Source organism: Lepisosteus oculatus, chromosome 4 (assembly GCF_040954835.1).
Source record: "Lepisosteus oculatus isolate fLepOcu1 chromosome 4, fLepOcu1.hap2, whole genome shotgun sequence".
NCBI lineage: Eukaryota > Metazoa > Chordata > Actinopteri > Semionotiformes > Lepisosteidae > Lepisosteus > Lepisosteus oculatus.
The window spans coordinates 29,045,948-29,066,284 of record NC_090699.1 but is presented as its reverse complement, the minus strand read 5'-3'; the positions used below and the strand labels follow the sequence as shown (position 1 = coordinate 29,066,284).

At 41.4% G+C, this 20,337-nt stretch overlaps 1 protein-coding gene across 1 annotated transcript in view; it reads left to right on the top strand.

Moving 5' to 3' along the window:
- Window positions 1–20,337, top strand: part of cdh23 (cadherin-related 23) — a 198,507-nt gene that overhangs the window by 138,116 nt on the left and 40,054 nt on the right. The window contains exons 25-36 of the mRNA XM_069189026.1: window positions 627–779; window positions 1,573–1,686; window positions 3,437–3,585; window positions 12,775–12,835; window positions 13,507–13,655; window positions 14,260–14,395; window positions 14,825–15,213; window positions 15,464–15,565; window positions 16,224–16,373; window positions 16,649–16,777; window positions 16,884–17,012; window positions 17,327–17,554. Of these exons, the coding sequence (XP_069045127.1) occupies window positions 627–779; window positions 1,573–1,686; window positions 3,437–3,585; window positions 12,775–12,835; window positions 13,507–13,655; window positions 14,260–14,395; window positions 14,825–15,213; window positions 15,464–15,565; window positions 16,224–16,373; window positions 16,649–16,777; window positions 16,884–17,012; window positions 17,327–17,554 (1,889 nt within the window). The remainder of the gene's footprint in view (window positions 1–626; window positions 780–1,572; window positions 1,687–3,436; window positions 3,586–12,774; window positions 12,836–13,506; window positions 13,656–14,259; window positions 14,396–14,824; window positions 15,214–15,463; window positions 15,566–16,223; window positions 16,374–16,648; window positions 16,778–16,883; window positions 17,013–17,326; window positions 17,555–20,337) is intronic.

The following is a 20,337-nucleotide window of genomic DNA, read 5'->3' as shown; positions in this document are numbered from 1 at the left end:
TCATTTTCTTCTTACCAAGCTGGATTGTGTTTTATAAGCATGACCCCAGTCTGCAGGCCCCTTAGGGTACTTCTATCATTAGTACAAAGTGTCTGCCTTCAGTACAAAAGTATATCAGCTCTAGTTACAGCCAAAGTATGAGGTCATTTATGCTGATTCTGACTTTTTCGCCTAAATTTCCTGAAGCTGTACTTGTTAGTTGTTTGAAAAACTCTAATACTAATGCTGTCATGTAATACATCCTTTAGAACGTGGTATGATAAAGCAGCAATTGCAGTGTACTGTATATTTCTGTGTAAAAGGCTGAGCTGAAGCATTTCTGTCTTCTGCCACCATCTAGTGGTTCAATACTGTAAAGCAGCTTAAACTCAGAAATATGATTGTTATTTGAAATATGGCTTGAAGAAATTCCTTTGGGTTATGTGTGTATTGTGTCAAATGATTGACACAATACATGCATAACCCTTTGCGTTCATCCCAGGGTCGCTGAGAGGAATTTAATTTGGCCAGTCCTTGAAACAGTGGTGACTCTGAACAGATGCTCTTCATTTGATTCTATTAACACAGTAGATCTCCTGCATGTTGGTCTTGTGCTCTCTTTCTCATTTGGTTCCCCATGTTTTCAGTGCTGGACATGAACGATGAGACTCCCACCTTCTTCCCATCTGTGTACAATATCACCCTGCTGGAGAATGTGGCACGGGATTACATGGTCACCAGGTTGAGCTGTACAGATAATGACACTGGACTGAATGCTGAGCTCAGCTACTTCATTACAGGTCTGGATACTGATTGCCCAGCATGGAACATCTGTACTAACTGACTGCCAGCACAGACACTGCATGGCAAAGGACTCCTGTGCAAACTCATCGTCACACTGTCCATATTGCCTCACTGACTCAACTCTATACTGTCACATAAACTCCACAACCCATACTGGCTCACTACCTGTACTGGCGTACTGACACCACACTTCATACTGTCACACCACCTCCAAGAACAGACTTTACTGCCTCACTGACTCCACTGCCCATACTGCCTCACTGACTCAATAGTTCATACTGTCACACCACCTTCAAGAGCAGACTGTATTGCCTCACTGACTCCACTGCCCGTACTGCCTCACTGACTCCACAGTTCATTCTATCACACCACTTCCAAGAGCAGACTGTATTGCCTCACTGACTCCACTGCCCGTACTGCCTCACTGACTCCACAGTTCATTCTATCACACCACTTCCAAGAGCAGACTGTATTGCCTCACTGACTCCACTGCCCGTACTGCCTCACTGACTCCACAGTTCATTCTATCACACCACTTCCAAGAGCAGACTGTACTGCTTCACTGACTCCACTGCCCGTACTGCCTCACTGACACTGACTCCACAGTTCACATTGCCACACCACCTCCACAGACTAAATAGCCTCACCGACTCCACTGACTTGTTTAAGGAGTACAGTCTTTAGCTTCTCCAGTGCTGATTACTTGTTTCATTTGTAGCACTGGTGATCATGCAGATGTGTTGTCTGGAATAGTGTGCAGAAGATAATGTAGGCTGTGTTTACCCACAGGGGGCAATCAGGATGGCAAATTCAGCGTGGGCTTCAGGGACGGTGTGGTGCGGACTGTGGTCAGCTTGGACAGAGAGACTCAGGCGTTCTACTCTCTCATTATAGAGGCCATTGGTGAGCCACTGATCTTCTTCTCACAGCAGAAACAGTAGTAAACACATTAGCCTTCTGCTTGACTGTCTGCATTACGCCATTGTATGAATAAAATACAAATACTGAGATCACAGTTTATGGAACAGAGATTTATTTTCCAAATGATTTTCAAAAATTTGGATTCAAGATCACAAATCACGGAGCTCTGACAAAGTAGATGAAAGTTTCAATTTCTGGGTGGATCAATAATTTGAAAGGGAAAAAAGGAAAGCCTCATACTTTCAAAGCATGAAAAAAAAAGATATATATACACTTTCATTAGCAAGGTTTTGCAATCCGATCAGGTTATGAAAGACCTCAGTGATTTTAGAAGCTTTGTCTACTGTTTCAGTTTCCACTTGTAAGTTCTCCCTGGAACCATGGATTAAGGCACTTAAAGAAGGGGGGATCTTTAAGTGACTTTTCATGCAGAATCAGGACTTGTTTAGACTGGAAGAAGCATCCTAGATTTTACATGAAAAATTGTGACAGAAACATTCCTATAATGAACTATTATTAAAAATACATTTTTATCTCTCTTCAAACCCAAGAGAAATACTTCATCCTGGACAGATATTGTATGGGAAAAATGATGTAAAATTGTCAAAAATATCTAAGCCCAGACTCCTTGTTTTAATGTCAGGAATTTATAGCTGTTTACTGCTGTTCTGTTTCTGTGGTTTCTATACTGAAGAGTTGGATTTCCCAGTTCCTATAAACAGTATATGTTTTCAGGTCTGTTAACCACACACATGTATTAATTCTCATATTCTGAATGTCATGATGTAAGTGTATAAAACATTCAGCTACATAGAAAAATGAGAATGCCATTTTACTTTTTGTTTTGGAAAAATGCCCCCCCCTTCCCCAACAAAAAATACATCTTTACATTTAGGTCATAAATCCAAAATACAGAAATGAAAAATGAAAAAAATGGAGGCACTTCTGTTTATGTTTTAAATATTCAAGAAAAAAATAGAATCTTGAGGTTTCCTGTTTTTCTGCTTTAAAAAAAAAGTTTAGTTACTCAGCTGACAGAGGCTGCACGCATCATGTTTTTATATTCAATCTCTTAAAGTCATGGAGGTTTTAGACTCTTGGCTGCCCACAGGAGATTGTCATCAATTAGAGGGTCCTGGGTGCACTTCAGCAAATCTATACATTGTTACTGTGGTTGTGTCTTTATTTCAAATCCTGACCTTCACTGTAGTGCTAAGATAATGGGCATTTAGATGTATCACTTCAGTTTAGCGGTGGGAACTGGCACTTTACAAATGTAAAACAAGCAAGCCGTTGATGTTAAATTATCTGTTAATAAATTATTTATAAATAAGACTGTGACTTTTGTTACTATACTTTTTCTGAATCATTCATTAAGAACCTATTACTGCAATGTTATTAACACTATATCAGTGCTTTTTGAATGTATTACGTTATTAGGAATTTATAAATGGAAGTTGCAGCCCCTAGTCTCAGTGCTATTGATATCTGTACATTGGCATAGCCTTACACTTTGAGATGACTTTGCTCAGTTTTGCTCAAACAACTTTTTTTTTTAAGTGTTCCCGATCGGCCTTTAAATCAAGAGAAAGGCAATGTTTCCTTAAACTGATTGTGGATGAGTGGATGGTTTACATTGTCAGGGGATTCCGATTGGTTCATGAGCGCAGTGACTGTGGCTTTAAGCACCAATGTTTGGGAGTCACTGATTGCCTCTGCTCTTGTCCCCCAGATAATGGGCCAGCAGGAGGGCGGCGCACAGGCACAGCCACAGTGAATGTCGTGGTGCAGGACGTCAATGACAATCGGCCCATCTTCCTGCAGAACAGCTACGAGACCAGTGTGCTGGAGACCATCCCCCAGGGCACCAGTATAGTACAGGTAACCTCAGCTCTGCATACAGCTGGAGATACAGATACACCACACAACCAGACCTAGGCAAAACATTCAAGAGCCTTTTCTGAAAACCTGTTCTTTTTATTATAAAACAAAAAGTGATGCAGTAAATAAAACAGTTTAACAAAACTTGGTTTAAAAAAAGTATGAAGAGCCAGAGTTTCTATTAAGCAAAGCCCACAGAGAATCCATCAACTAACCCCTCAGAGCTGGCGAGCTCAAGTTTTAGCTGTTTAAAATTTCATGAAAAAAGAACAATCACTCATACACACAGAAGCAGTAGTGTTAGATTCCTCTTGCATTTCACAAAACTGCACACTACTGACACGCCACAGCAGTGAGGTCTCACCCGCCAGATTGGTTCCAGTGGTTGGGGTGTTAGGTTTGGGCTACCACATTCCCCCATCCGGATCTGCAGCTTTGCATTCCCAGCAGTCTCTCTGCCTATGCCCCTCTCCCCAGCAGCACAAAGGAGGCTTTCTAAGGGCCTTGTCTGCCGATCTCACTCTTTCCTGAATTTGAAGAAAAACACCTTTCTCTGACAAAGAAAATTGCTGTAGAAACACTTTTGTTAAAAATGGCTAAAAACTAAAAATTTAGGCAATACATTTTTCCAAATGAGAGCAAAAAATGACAGTTTTGTAGAAATGCTGACAACAGTAGCTCACCAGAAATAAGCACAGGGGATCTAATAGAGAAGCTGAAGGTACAGTATAAAGATATAAACCGCATCTTGAACCCTGGACTATCGGCACGGTCTGTCGAGTCTTGACCACAGCAGTCCTGTCACTGCAACCCCCCGCCATTCAAATCTCTGTGGCATCAAGGCAAGGCAGGGGATTGTGGGCGCTCCTGCAGGGGGCCGGGGGGCGCTGCGTGCGGCGGAAGGAGGAGAGGGACTGGCGCAGGGAGCCCAGCCGTTTCCAGAGGCGCAGCTGCGGCTCGCTGGTGTCACCACTGTGGTGAGGCATGCTTTCCCGGTGCCCATTACGTGCTCTCTCCAGCGCCGAGGGCCTGCACAGCGCCAGGAAGGCAGCACAGCTGGCGAAGAGCACAAACAGACACAGCACAGCCAGGATGATGGGCAGGGGGTCAGGCACAGGCACAGGGGACACTGTGGGCAGCGGGGATCTGGAGAGCAGCGTCCAAGAGTCATTCAGCGGGACGGCAGAGCTATTGACCAGCTCACTCATCTTTCCTGCACAACATACACAATACAGATTTACCACAAAACCCCAGCTTCCCTTGCAGCATGAGTGCAGGACAATACCCAATAGCTGTTTAATTTGGATACTGCTCTATTTCACTAACTGTCACAAATTCTTAAGGCACAAAATAGCATCACAGCATTCATATGTTGTGTCAATTCTGTGAAGTTCTATTAAAACTGGAGCACAGATAGTTAATGCTGTTCAATGTCTGAAAAAAAATACAGTACATAAGTATTTGCTATTTTATTTGAAACCACTTGTTATATGCTCACATCATAAATTCAGAAGCCTAGCATTGCAGTCAGCCCTATGTATTGCACTGTACCATTAAGCAAGGCACAGACTGAGATGCGTGTAGCGCACTGCCTTAGGAGCTGAATCAGTGTTAGGTCTGGGTTATTGAAGGAAAAATATACTATGCAGGGTTAGAAAAAGAGAGCACTATTCTAGGTGGGGATTTCAGCAATTATGTAGTTATTAACTTCAAAGTGAAATGAGTTTTTTTGCTTGGCAGGTTTTTCAATGTTTTACAAATTGAGTTCATTAAAAGTGACCTCCATCACCCACCCCTCTGCCCCCCAGGTCTGTAAGATTTATAAATGTCAGGTTCTAATTCAGCAGGAACTAAGCATAGCGTATCAGGTATGGAGACACTGGGACATGAAATTATTTTAAGAAAAATAACAGTCCACTCTGCCACAAGGCTGGTTAGCTCATTAGTATCCCCAACAGTACAACACCTTGCTTCCTGTCTTTTTCCCCTTTCCCGTCCAGTCAGCACATTGGCAGACTGGTACCAGATTTTTTCATCACTATGGTGTTGCTACAGTATTATACACGTGTTCTGTTGCCATGGTCCAGTTGTGAATCGGTGTTTGTCTTAATTCCAGATGTGACCGACTGGCAAGGACTGTAGGTGTGCTGTTCCAGACCCCTCTGGTTTCTTCTGCATGTAGAAATATATATGTATGGTGCATATATGTACAGTGAAAAAACATTTCAAGGCATCTGTGACATATGCATTGCAATCATTTTCTGCCATAAAATGTATATTAAATTTTAATTTCAATAATGAATCATAATGGTAAGCAGATTATTGCTATATCAAAATTTCTTTCCAGTTCAAACCCATGCATCAATTTATTTTTATTATTTCAAAAAATTGTTTTCTTTTCATGTGTTTGCCCTATGAAAATGCTTAATCAATTTTGCTTGGTAATAAAGACTAAGCATTTTTGAAATTCTTGCAAATACTAATGAGATTTAACTTCTTCACAGTACTATATATATGACCCAATGCCTGTTCTTGCAATTTGTTCCTTGTAGCAGATATATTTTTACTTGGTGATATCAACAAATCTAGTAAGGTTGTGACTCATTCAAAGTTGTTAAATATGAGTTCTTAGGTCAATGAACAGTTTAAGACAGAGAAATAATTTTGAAGAATCTGAGAGAGAGAGAAGAGAGAAGGTAATGTACATAAAACAAACTGCTTGGAGAGAGATTTCTAATGAAAATTTTTCAGATTGTAGCACCAAACTATAGCCTAGAAGTCTGTGCAAAAAGTGTGGAAAAGGCTTTATTTTTAGTATCACAAATCCTAAAACATATATTAGCATCATATACTGTATATATAATATACATAATCATGGATGTTTAAGTATAACAGGAAGGCTAGCATATTAGGTAAATGTCTGGACTCATAAGTAACAAGTTGCAGGTTAAAGTCCCTGCTGCAGACGCTGCTGTGCCTTGAGTGAGGTACTGTACTTTAAACCAATTGCTCCAGTCCACCCAGCTGTATAAATGGGAACCTGTATTGCTGGAGGGAGACCCTATGATGGATCAGCGTTCCATCCAGGGGTGAAGTCATGTGCTTTCTGATCTCTTCACGCATGGATACCAGCATAAGCTCTGACCCATTGAGCCACTGTGTGTGGCTCAAATGGAATTACCTACTACTTATGTACAGTATAACTGGAATCATGCTGAACACATTCGGAGAATTCCGAAATTGTTCATAAAAACTTAAAACATAAAAGATAAGATCAATTTAATGGCCATATACAATTTCTTGTATCAGGAATTTGTCTTTTCACATATCCCAACTTGCTCTCCATGACACACACAGACAGGGAGAGAAGCTTGGGGTCAGAGCACAGGGTCAGCCATTTACACAGTGCCCCTGGAGCAGTTGGTGGTAAGGGCCTTGCTCAGGAGCCCAACAGAGTAGGATTCCTCTACAGGCCATGGGATACGAACCGGCAACCTTCCAGCTACAGGGACAGATCCTTAGCCACAGAGCCACTGCACCACCCATAGGATTGCTATGTGATGTTCAAGAGGAAATCTATAGGCAGGCAAATTTACACATCCAGCAGCTCTGTAACCATTCATAGAAGGTCAAATTACAGTATATCACATGTCTTAAGTGGCAACTCTAGTTAAACCTGCAAATGTATGAAATTTGTTTGGCATGATACACACAGTATATGCAGTTTTTCAGAATTTGTCCACACGTTCATAGTAATACATCAAGACTAAGTGTACACTGAAGCTGGCACATACAGTACACACACTTTTTACACATTCTGATGGCTCTTCATTACACACGTAATGAACACATCACACATGTACATAAGGTGTACACATACTCAAAGGCCAATAAAGTGTGTTGCACTTCTGTCTCATCTAGGATACAGATCTGTGCCTCTTTGGATGAAGCTAAAGACCCTATTAGAAAAGGACAGTGTAAAGTCCCAGCTACACATTTGACATTCCTTGCAGTAAATATTTACTTAATTTAAAGAACATTCTAGTACACATTGTTAAGGCTGATAATCTCATTCTAATAATAGAGTTGTGCTAAACACTTCAGCTTCTGAATACATCTCACATGCTTCTGTTATCTCTGGGCTCTGGACACAGTGCTGATACCAGCCTGAGCCAAGATCACACTTGCTGTCTGTAATCAGGGGAGGAAGTCAGTTAGACAATGCTACTCAAAGACAGACTTACAGACTTACAAATAACTGTTACGAACCCAACAGTCAACTATGAGGTCTGTTTCTTTTAATTTTCTTATAGTTTTCATACCCAACAAAGATTCCTACAGCCTGATAATATACATGTTTTTAAAAAACAAAACACCAATAAATAACATAATTTCTGTATCAAAATCTCTATATATTGCATGTTAGCTACTTCTGTTTTTTATTTAAAAATATTTCTGTTTTGTACCATGTTGCTTTAATTTTTAAACATTACTGGGGGCTATACGTTTTGAGTCAGTATGTTTTTTTGGTGATTGTATCATTGCATTAACTGCTTTCTTGTTTGTACTTCTCTCCCTATATTCTGTGCTTTAGTTTGAAATAAGTCACCTCTGACAAAGGTAATACAACAAAATAAGAATACATGATAATGCCACCTCACCGGCATAAGCTCATACTCCAGGGCATCAGGCAAGCTGAGCTGGACCAAATTATACCCCGGTGTGATCAATTTCAATCTGCCTTCCCCAGGATGCTACTGTAAACACTCTCAAACACTCTCAAACTGCAAAATGCAAAACATTTTCAAAACCAACAGATGTCTGAAAATTGTGAGCGCAGAGCATGCATGTTAAATGTTTCAGTTTCTAGTATTTTACACCTGACTTTCATCTCGACGAAATGCTATTTTATAATAAAACAGGTGAAATGCCTGGAGTCCCACGGTGCAGGATTAACACAGGGCACTCCACGGTTGTGCTGCAACTCCAGCGCCTCAGGGCAGCTGGAGCTGAGCTGTGTGCAGGAGCATCGCTCTGTGGGCCGGGCCTCGTGGGCTTGCTCTCAGACTGCAGCAGCAGTTCTGAGCCCCAGCTCCTCGCTCTTTTGTGACTAGACTCCTCTCTCTCTTCCTCTCACCCGCCAGTCAGTTGTAGCACTCAGGCACCAAAAGGTCACACATCCAGAGCCCAAGTCACCCCTCCACTGAATAGCACAGAAAACATGCTTGTTGTTACCTCTTGTCACTCACGCTTGAAGGAGACAAGTATCTGCTTTGACTCTGTCCTCCTCTCTCTCTCTTGCTCTCTCAATCAACTTCTATCCCTTTCTCTCCCTAGCCTTCCTTTTCACTTCTCCTCTGAGCTCAAAGTGGAGGAGCAGAAGAGGGAATGAGATCAGGATTCAGGACCTGGGGAAACAGGGGTGGAAATAAAGCAGTAACTCGGCACAAACTTCTTAGTGTCCTTCCCCGAAACTTCTTTTAAAAATGCTTTACAAAATGTAATTCATGTGGAAGTGAGCTTAAGTTTGTATGAAGTGCATGGACATAATCTAACTTTAATCGATGCTTCTTTTACCTTTCATTTTCTTTGTGTATACAGTCATAATGTTGTTTTTACTTTTAGGCTCAATTTTCTCCCCCCCCCTCTCTGGTATTGAAGGTGGTATAGCCCACTCTGTATGGACCATTCATTACCTGCCAATCTCACTCCTCACACTTTCCCTTCATCCCTCCCTCCTCTCCTCTGCAGCTCTTTATCAAGCTAATGAGTGTGCTCAGAGTGCAGACAGGGCTTCTCTGTCTCCCAGTGCAGTGTGTGCACATGCCTGTGTCACATAGGAAAACAGGAGGTCAGCAAATAAGAGATGCCAGAAAAAAACAAATATCATAGTAATGTACCCATGTATATTGATTTATTAAATTACTACAGCATACACTGTGCATAAGTAACACATTTGTAAATACAACTGCACGTTAACTGTAGCTGCCTTTAAAAAACTCCAGTTCACATACTGTATGTAGTTTTATACGTCTTTATACCTAGTTTTACATCAGTCTTCATACAATTCTAAAGTGTTTAAAGTATCTCTCAATGCTATTTTGTTTCTCGAGATGGTGTGAAATAAACTACTGGCAAAATACACTATTGACTAGTTTGCTAGTTGTTATTTTTTGTTACTTTGCAGGTTTATTACTGTGTTGGTAAATCCCAGTAAGAGGTTGAAGCTAATGTTTTTTTGGATTATAATACTTTTTGTTCACAGCAAAACCTTAGAAGACAATAATGAAAATGCTTAAACACAGAAAAGGAAGCACTTTGCAGCTGCTTACACTGCTTGCTTGTCAAGGTTCACCCATGTTTTGATTTGTGAGGAATTTTCAGAAGGCCCAGGCACTGTGAACTGTTAAGTGATTGAGGTGTTGCTGTGGAAACCCTGCAGCCCTAAGCCTGTTGGTTGGTGGGTGGAATAGGGGAGGAGCCAGCACACAGTGAGAGCTGTCAGTCAAACCAAGAACACTGTGTGTCAGGTGATCTAGAAGAGGAGGTCAGGTCATTATAATTAGAATCCTTTTAATTATAAGTCATTTTCAAAAAGCTCCCGAACTGTAAATTCATAAAAAATATAAGGGAAAAATAATAATAACACTGAAACGAATTGAGCAAATTGACCAAATAAAACCACGTGTAAAACAAAATTATAATTTAAAGACTAGGGTAAAATATAGTTTCATCAGCAGTTGCAGGGCATCTAATGGAAGTGGGCAGTGAGTGTCATAGATGTGGAGCTGTACAAAAGAACATTCTGTCAACCATTGCGTGAACCCTGGTCCTAGGTAGAATGAGAAGACTAAAATCAGCAGATCTCATATTATCTCTATTGGGACTGTATTTAAGCAGTACATACCTAACCTGGAGTTAGACTATTTTTGTCTTGTACTTTATGTAAACAGGAAAACCTTCAAATCTACCCTAGATTAAAGGGAGCCATCACAAGCTATGAAGGACAGGAGCCAGAGCAGTTTTATTAAGCACTTGAAACCCAGCATTCTTGACATACTGGAACCAGTTTAGTACAAAGAAGGGACTATAGTAAGGTGGTAGATACCCAGCCAGCAGCCATATCACCCTGCAAGTTGGCAGCCCACTGAAGCTAAGCAGGTGTGAGCCTGGTCAGTACCTGGATGGGAGACCTCCTGGAAAAACTAAGGTTGCTGCTCGAAGAGGTGTTAGTGGGGCCGTAAAACCGAGGTTCTGACTCTCTGTGGTCATTAAAAATCCCAGGGCGTTTCTAGAAAAGATTAAGGGTGTAACCCAGGTGTCCTGGCCAAATTTCCCATTGGCTCTTACCAATCAAAGCCTCCTAATAATCCCTATTTATGCTTCATTACTCTGCTCTCCTCCCCACTGATAGCTGGTGTGTGGTGGGCGTTCTGGCGCACTATGGCTGCCGTCGCATCATCCAGGTGGATGCTACACATTGGTGGTGGTGGAGGGGAGTCCCCATTACCTGTAAAGCGCTTTGAGTGACCAGAGAAGCGCTATATAAATGAAAGCAATTATTATTATTATAGAACTGTCTAATCTTGACATTATTAACACAAATAGCAATTCTTCAGCATCAGATAGTTTAAGGACCTAAACAAGGCAATGTTTGCTTATACTGTAAAAAAAACATCACAAATAACCTTGTGATAAACTTAACATGAGCTTCAAATAACAACACGGGGTAAAAAATAACAGAGATTATTTAAATAAAATATGTCAAGGGTTTAATTTCACTTCCGCTAACAGGAACTGTCAATTCACTAATTCTCTATATCCCTTGTAGAGACTCAGTAGGCATTACTTCACCATCATTACTAAGAAACATAAGAAATAATGTTGCATCCATTCCAAGATTTAGAAATGCTGGGTCTCGTTTTACAAACTTGGTAGAGGATTTGAACAAGCAGGATTGGTTAAAGATACAAATGGAGCACGCAATATTCAGATTTTCAAAAGGCTTTTTATAGACCTTCTCATAGGACAAGGTTTTTTTAAACTTTTGTAAGACATATACTTCAGTTTAAAGATTTACACTAAAGTGTGCCTTTATATTTTTTTCAGTATTTAATGTTACAATAAATCGGATATGAATCAAGTTGCTCGTAATTAAAGTACACGAACCCCAATGAAATGCAACTAGTTGCAACAATTGTATCAACATTTAACTTTTGCTGCTTCAAAATAATAATTCCAAATAATATTAAAACTTAATGTTGGCTTAAATATGATGTACAACAAATGACTGCTCATTAAAATCTTTACAATTACAAAACTTTAACATTTAAATAATATCTAGAAACAGGAAATATTAAGCAAATAGATTATAATTAAATATACTTCAATAACACAAAAGTAACCATTCCAGTGGCTCACTTATGCATGTTTGTTTTGCAACCTACATTTGTCTTGAATATGCAATGTCAGAAAGACAAGATCAAGATTCATATACTGTAAATATGTAGTTGCAAACGCACTTTCCTAGTGAGCTGTGAATATTTAGATCCTACATCCAAAATGAGATGTTTTGTCCATGGTTCATTGTTTGGTTCGATCAAGTTTGTCTTGAGTATGTCCAGGCAGTTGTTTTTGGCAGTTACTGTATGTTTATTTGCAGTTGCTGTTTTAAGCGGAGATTAGTTTGTTGTCAAGCTGCCAGGAGTGTATAATAAACTGCTCGTGCAACAGATTTTATGTTGTGTTTTATGATGCCTGAGTAATATCAATTTAAATCATAATAAATAAATATTAACTTGATAAAATTGAAAGTAAAATAACAAGTACTGTATTATTAACTGATCTTATGAGATATACTGCGGTGAGCTGTTTAGAGTTATTTTAAAAACAGACTGCCCTGCAGCTTGAAACCAGTTATTTTTCATTGACTCATGAAGGGATAAAGTTTTTGATATACTATCCTCTCCAGTAAACAGGGTGAATGTTGTGTAAATTAACAAGGTTTTGTCTGGATTTTGAAATTCAGTGGCGGAGCACAGCTGTGTGAGCTGGGCCTAATGAAAACGAATGAGGACTTTATGTTGTTCATTTCATGAACAAGAAACATGAGCCGTGCTGTTTATTTCCCTTCACAGTCCGAGGTAACCGAGAGGCCAAAACCAAGACTGTGTGTGTCTGTGATTGCAGGTGCAAGCCACAGACGCCGACGAAGGAGAGAACGGCAGGGTGCTGTACCGAATCCTGTCTGGTGAGCTTCACCTGCCTCATAATCTCCGTGTGCAACCAAGTGCAGGCAGCCAGCAGATTGCATTGCTCTTCATCAAGGGTTCTCTGGGGAAATAGATTCTACCGACAAGCGCTATGAAAATAAATAACCATAAAATGAGGAACGAATGCAAACCTTACTACTTATGATAGTAGGAGAATCCAGCTGTCTTTGTAACAACTGCAGAATAGTAGTCACTGTGCTCTCTTATCCAAGAAGGAACTGTGTCCTGGCCATTGGCTGAGACCAAATTTTATACTTATTATTTTAATTACTTTATTTCTATACTCTGTATGCACTTTGATGTGCTCTCTAAATTCATCTTTGCTATTGTGCAGTACATCTGTTGTTGTGGCAGAAAATAATAGATCTGTATGCAGCAGTGGAAATATTGAGGCACGGGAGAGAGATTAGGGCCTAGTATGAGAGGAGCAGATGGAGCATCTGTTTCTCATTTATGACTGAGATATCAGTGAGAGATCACAGTGATTGAGTTATTGGAGTCATTTCTTGTTAAATAATTTCAAGTTTGTGTTGTTATTGTTTTCTTGTTAGGGGGCTGTTTTCTCCTGATGGAAAGAGTTGTATCAATGTGCTGACCCTGCAGCGCATTGTATGTTGTTGAAATTCCACCCCTGTCTTCTCTCTCCTAGGCAACAGCAACAACATCTTCAATATCAGTGAGGGCACAGGCCTTGTGACACGTGGACAGCGCCCCCTGGACCGAGAGACTAGCAGCTCCCATGTGCTGGAGGTGGAGGCCTACAACAGTGATCTGGGCCGCATGAGGAGCTCTGTCCGGGTAAAATGCATAGTTTTGGGAGGGGCTGGGGATACAGGTTTAGCCAGATGTGTTGTATGTGGAAAGTAGGGTCATCAGCATTGTACAGTATATCATTAATATATGGCACAGTTTTTAAAATTATATTAAGCCTTCCCACTCACACATTTTCAACTATGTATGTTGGAAGTTATAGATGTATATATTAATTATTCTTGCTTCTGTTAAGGAATGATGTAATGTACCATTTTTATAAGTTGAAATCTGGGAGAAAAGCCATTCCATTCAGATTCAGTACAGGTCAAGGATTTTTTATCTTCAAATATTATGAGCATTAAAAGCCAGCTACTACCTACAAGAATAGTGAATGGTGTATGTGGTAGTGGGAAGGCCTGTATTACTACCAATGAGGGGCAGGATCTGAGAAACTGAGGAGATGTCCCTACTTTCTAATAAATCCAAAAGTGCAACATTTGGTTAGAATCTACTTTTACCTTATGTAGTGGAGTTCAGAATAGTAAATAAAAATAGAATAAGAGTCAGTGGGAGGTTCCCTTAATGTTACAGATGTACGTGTGGCTCAGTCATTATCTGTGTGCCTTGCTAACTGGGTCCTCTCTGCCAGGTCATAGTGTATGTGGAGGATGCCAATGACGAGGCACCCGTGTTCACCCAACAACAGTATAACCGCCTGGGCTTGAGAGAAACAGCAGGCATTGGCACCTCTGTGATCGTGGTCCGTGCAACCGACCGCGACATGGGTACGCAGTACTGAGGACTCCGCTCTTCTATATTAAAATGGGGAAAATGATTAATAAAAGGTTTTGAGAAGGTAGATCTAATGTAATTAACATTTTACATTTCTGGTAATGAGTGACAGGAAACAGGAGAGTTAGCACCTATTGGAAGTGAGATGCGCATTTTCCTGAAACAGCTGCAAGCTCAAAGGCTCCCAGCAGTTTACAACAGCTTCTGTAGAGCAGGAAGCAGAAGATACTCTTGCCAACTCAAGCCCACCCATCCCTAGCAATGCTTTGCCCACTGAGTAATGGAGAATGCAGGGCCAATGTCAAAGAAAAGGCTTTGAAAGACTGTAGAAAGATTGTCTGCGTTATAGATCTTAACCTTTGTAGGAAGTGAGCATATTCAATAATACATCATCTGCATGTTTGCATCTTCTCTACCTTAAGGTGATGGGGGTGCAGTGGCCTATAGCATTGTGTCAGGGGCAGACAGGAAGTTCGAGATTGACGTGAGCACAGGCCTGGTGACCACTGTGGACTACCTGGACTATGAGACACGGACCAGCTACCTGATGAACGTGTCAGCCACAGACCAGGCCCCACCCTTCCACCGGGGGTTCTGCAGCGTTTACGTCACACTGCTCAATGAGCTGGACGAAGCTGTGGCCTTCTCCCAGCCCACCTATGAGGCTGCACTGCTTGAGAACATCGCCACGGGAACTGAGGTGCTGCAAGTCCGCGCCCGCTCCGCTGACAACCTCAATCAGATCACCTACCGCTTCGACCCAGACACCTCCCCACTCGCCCTGGCACTCTTCAAGATAGACAGCGTCACTGTGAGTCAACACCATCTCTGGAGTACATCAGTAAACCTTAACTAATCATACGGCCTTTATGTAAGAGTGCATAGATCATGAAAAGATGAAACAAGCAAACAATTTTGTATTTTTTCACGGTAGTTTAAGCAGCAGTCTAGTAACACATGGGAAGAAAACGTTTTGTGTATTTTGTCATGTTATGTCTGTATTCTCAGAGCTATATTACACAATACACTGTATGAACTCTGCGTGTAATTTTTGTTCTCAGGGTCGTATCACAGTGATGGGCCAGCTGGACCGGGAGAAGGGGGATGTTTACACACTAACAGTTGTGGCTGATGATGGAGGACCCAAGAAGGACTCAACTGTGGTAAGACTTCGGACACAGGTTCCTCTCCTCTGACTCCCTCCCAACACTGTCTAAGTTTAGACACAAAAACAATCTGAATGGTCCCCCAAAGTCTAGTGGCAGCAGCCCAAACCAGATTCTTTATGTTTATCAGATAAAAATATATTGAATAGTAACACATATTTGTCAAGGTATTATTGGTCATTTTATGTCTCATCAACTAAGCTGAGAGTGCTTCCCAAAATCATCATACTGTATTAAGCAGTATTTTTAACTTTGTAATGAAGGGCTCATTTGCGAGGAATCTTAAACCATGTATTTCTTTTTTTTTTTGCTTTCTGCTTGGAATTACAGAAGGTAACATCTCTTTCTCCCTCTCTCTACAAGTAAGGTGTAAGGTTTAATAAGGTCTTGTGGGGTCAGAGCAGAGAGCTGGGTCCGAATGTTCATGGTATGGGAGCAAGTCGAAGTTTATTCGATATTGAAAAAGAAATAAAAGAAATGCAATGTTTCAGCTGTGGAGTTTTCTTCAGGCATGTTCGAGAGATAGGAACAGAGTAATATGAAGCAATGGGTTAGGTAAGGGAAACAGAGTTATCCAAGTTATCTTCTATTTAACTCTGCATGTCTCTGTCTGTTACTCTATTTCTGTCTCATCGGGTGTTTGGGTTACAAACAGGTGTCAATCACCATCCTGGATGAGAATGACAATAGCCCCGAGTTTGATATCACATCTGATTCATCAGTGGACGTGCCAGAGAACACACCCCGTGGGAGAAGGGTGGCTGTGGTGCTGGGGAGAGACAGGGACGCTGGAAAGAATGGGCTGGTAAGGACAGGGATGGACAGTCTGACCGACAGACAAGCGAGGGGGAAGGCAGAGAGAATAATTGACAAAGACTGGGAGAGACAGAGAGACAGACTGACTGACAGGACGACAAGTGGATCAACACAGAGAAAGACATTGGTTAACTATGTTGATTTTCTCTCCTTTTTTATCTGCTTGTGTCTCTCCTTTCTTACTCCACTCTCTCTGGCTCTCCACCTGTCTGTCTCTACATGTATCACCTCTCCTCCTCCTACCTCCCTCCCTCTCTATTTCAGGTGAATTTCACACTGGTGGCAGGGAATATTAGAGAAGTGTTCGAGATCCACACCACTAATAACACGTATGGGGAGGTCTTTGTGGTATCACCGCTTGACCGAGAGACCATCGATCGCTATTTGCTGGTGGTATGGCACTCTTCCCACCCACACCTTCTTAGTACCTCAGCACACGGATCAACACCTGCTTACTGCACCTGTGACAGGACTGATCTTTTTCTCTGTCTCTGATCAGGTCCGGGCAGTGGACAACGGCTCTCCCCCACGTCACACTGACCGCGCCCTCACCATCAACATCTTGGATGTGAATGACAATGCACCAATAATCCAGAGTTCAAGAGGCTACAATGTCAGCATCAGCGAGGTGAGGGAGAGGACAGGGGAGAGGGCAGTAAGGCGGCATTCAGTTGAGACACAGGGGTGGCGGAGAAGAAAATGATAGTTTGAGACTGGAGGTAAAAGGCAGGGTAGGGGAGGAGCAAGGTGGGGATTTTGATTTTGACTGGGCAGCTAATAGAGAGTTTTTAATAGGTGTTAATAGAGAAGTTCCCACTCACTGCTTAAGAATCTGTATATCTATATAACTGCATGCTTGTCTGTCCATATGTCTGCCTGTCTACTTGTGCTACCTGTGTTCTGCTGTCCGTCTATGCTAAACTCCAGCTGGTGTTCCTGCAGAACGTGGGCGGAGGAACTGCAGTGATGCGGGTTCAAGCCACGGACCGTGACATTGGCTCCAACGGCATGCTATTCTACTACATCACCCAGGGAAATGAGGACCTCACCTTCCGCATGGACAGAGTCACCGGGGAGGTAGTCACCCGACCCTCACCCCCTGACCGCGAGCGGCAGCAGACCTACCGGCTGTCCGTCACCGTTGAGGACGACGGCACTCCTCCCCTCTCGGTGAGACGCTGGGGCAGGAGGGGCTACCCTGATCACGTTGCAAAACTTACAGATTTCGCTTGTGACTCTGCTGGATTAACAGAGGCAAAGCATATATTTTCACAGGATATACTACAGCCTGTTGCACAAATCATTTTGAAGTCTAAAACACACAAGCCTTAGCCGAGACAGACTGTAATTGTATCTGTACTGTCAGGCAATATCTCACTCTTACTTTACTGGCTCGATTGATAGGGTGAAGTAGAGAAGTATCCCTTTTATGATTTTGTTGTATTTATGCTTCAGTATTTGTATCTACAGTATATAGAGTGGAAGCTGCATGTTTACATAGTACATTGACTGCAGGATTACCACCTTCTATCCTGACTCATCAGATCTCAGACATTAAGCAAGGTTGGGATTGTTTATAAGTGGGATAGAACTCTATGGAAAATCATGTTCTTGCTGTGGTGTTAATGGACCAGTAAGCGACACCCTTCATTTTGGACCAGAATTTCCAAACCTGTGCCCCAGTATAGAAACTGGAAACAGTCTGGTATACTGTAGGAGGTACCATCTTTCAGATTAAGAGGACCTGACTACTTGTGGTCATTAAATGTTCCATATCACTCTTACAGGAGTAGGAGAGGTAACCCTGCAGATGTTTTGGCTAAATTTAACTTTGAGGTTGTACAATTTGTTCTCTATAAAATTATTTATTTGTATTTAATTATAATTACATTGAGTGGGCAGAGACTGTGCACAACTGACTCATGCCTTATTTATAGTAAAAGCTTCAATGTTTAAAATCACATTCTTTAATCATTTTTTTTAGTTTCAAGGCTTTACCACGTATTGAAGATTGTATGAGGCAAGAGTAACATATTTTTTTACTGTAATAACAGACTGAAGGATCTTAATCACTTAAGTCACAGGATATATAAAGGGATGAAATTTCTAGCTTTAGTTTCTAAAATACAAGCAGATTTTTATATGTACTAAAGGTGATTGCGTAAAAATGAGACACAGTGACATTGGCTCCAATATTAACTGAACACAAGCTAAGTCCCTTTCCTTTTTGATGAGGTTTTCCGTGGAGTGTGAGTCAGTTCTGCTTTTCTGTCCTGACATCTCCTTGTTCAATCCAAGTTTTGCACATTTTGCTGCAAGAAACCAAGCTGATTTCATAAGCACTTGCAAGTTTCAAAACCACCGCTCACTCAGACAAGTGCTGCAGAATTATAAACGGCAGGTTCAAGACTTTTTACGTTTTTTCAAGAGACTGCCTTAGATCTTGTTCTGAAAGAGGGACAGATATGTTGTCAGAAAGCAAATATTGGAAAAATGTGTCTTTATACTACACGCTGTGTATTGCAACAGTATCAGCACAAATCTTTCAAGCTTTTATCAGACTTCCTTGAGAACTTCACAAGCGCTTTAAATTTCATTTTAGTGGATTGCAAAAATTGGCAATTTCTGCTTTTCTAAAAAACAGCCAAAAAATCAAGCACTGCAGATTTTGTTCATGCTTTTTAGTTAATATACAATACAAGTTCTAAAATTCAAATTTTCTAGCTATAAAGTTGAGATATTATTACAACACATGTGGATGTAGTCAGAAAGCACAGAGGTTAATACACCAGTGAAAAATCTGATTGTGCCACTGATTTTGCAAATTTGACATGGCTGCCTCACTTCTGCACTATTAACACTGTGCCGACAGCCAGCATGGCCTCTTTTGAAAACAGGAAAACCACAAAGGTGCCTTTTCTGAGAAAAAAGGAAGTAACACTCTCGTGCATCAGATCTGTTTCGAAACTCCTGCTGCTTCCAAAAAGAACGTTCCGTCTTCATGCCAATATGTCACAAAGGTCAGGTGACGTGCATCGACTCGTGCACTCTCTCTCTCTCTCACCTGTGCTATTGACAAACTGAACCGCTGATGGCAGTCAAGCGGACTTACTTTCATTTGTAAGCCAAATCCATACATTTATTGTTGCATGATGGGAATCGGGCCAGTCAGGCGCCATACAGTGGTGAATAAATGTTTATTTCAGTGTATTTCACCATGTCTCCAGTATGGCCAGGAGCATAAGAGAGACAGTGGATCCCAGAATGGAGGGCAACCCAAGTGTTCCTCTTCTCATGTTGGCACAAACACACACGTAGGAATACTGACTCACTTCCTCCTTTTAAATGCCTACTCTTTCATTTTTGTGGGTGTCGCAAGGATTTTGTACTTCCACAAACTGAAGAACAAATTTTGCACTGGAGGGAATAAAACAGAACAAACACACAAAGTGCTTTTTTTCCTAAGATTCACTAGACATGAAAAATGATGCCCCATTTTCTGCAAGCTATTTTAAAAATGTTCAAGCTAATCATACTGGGCTGGGCTTTGCTATGCTAAGATAACAGATGCCTAAATTAGGTATTTAATAATAATAATTGCTTACACTTATATAGCGCTTTTCTGGACACTCCACTCAAAGCGCTTTACAGGTAATGGGGACTCCCCTCCACCACCACCAATGTGCAGCATCCACCTGGATGATGCGACGGCAGCCATAGTGCGCCAGAACGCTCACCACACATCAGATATCAGTGGGGAGGAGAGCAGAGTAATATAGCCAATTCAGAAAGGGGGATTGTTAGGAGGCCATCATTGGTAAGGGCCAGGGGGAAATTTGGCCTGGACACCGGGGTTACACCCCTACTCTCTTCGAGAAACGCCCTGGGATTTTTAATGACCACAGAGAGTCAGGACCTCAGTTTTACGTCTCAGCCAAAGGATGGCGCCTGTT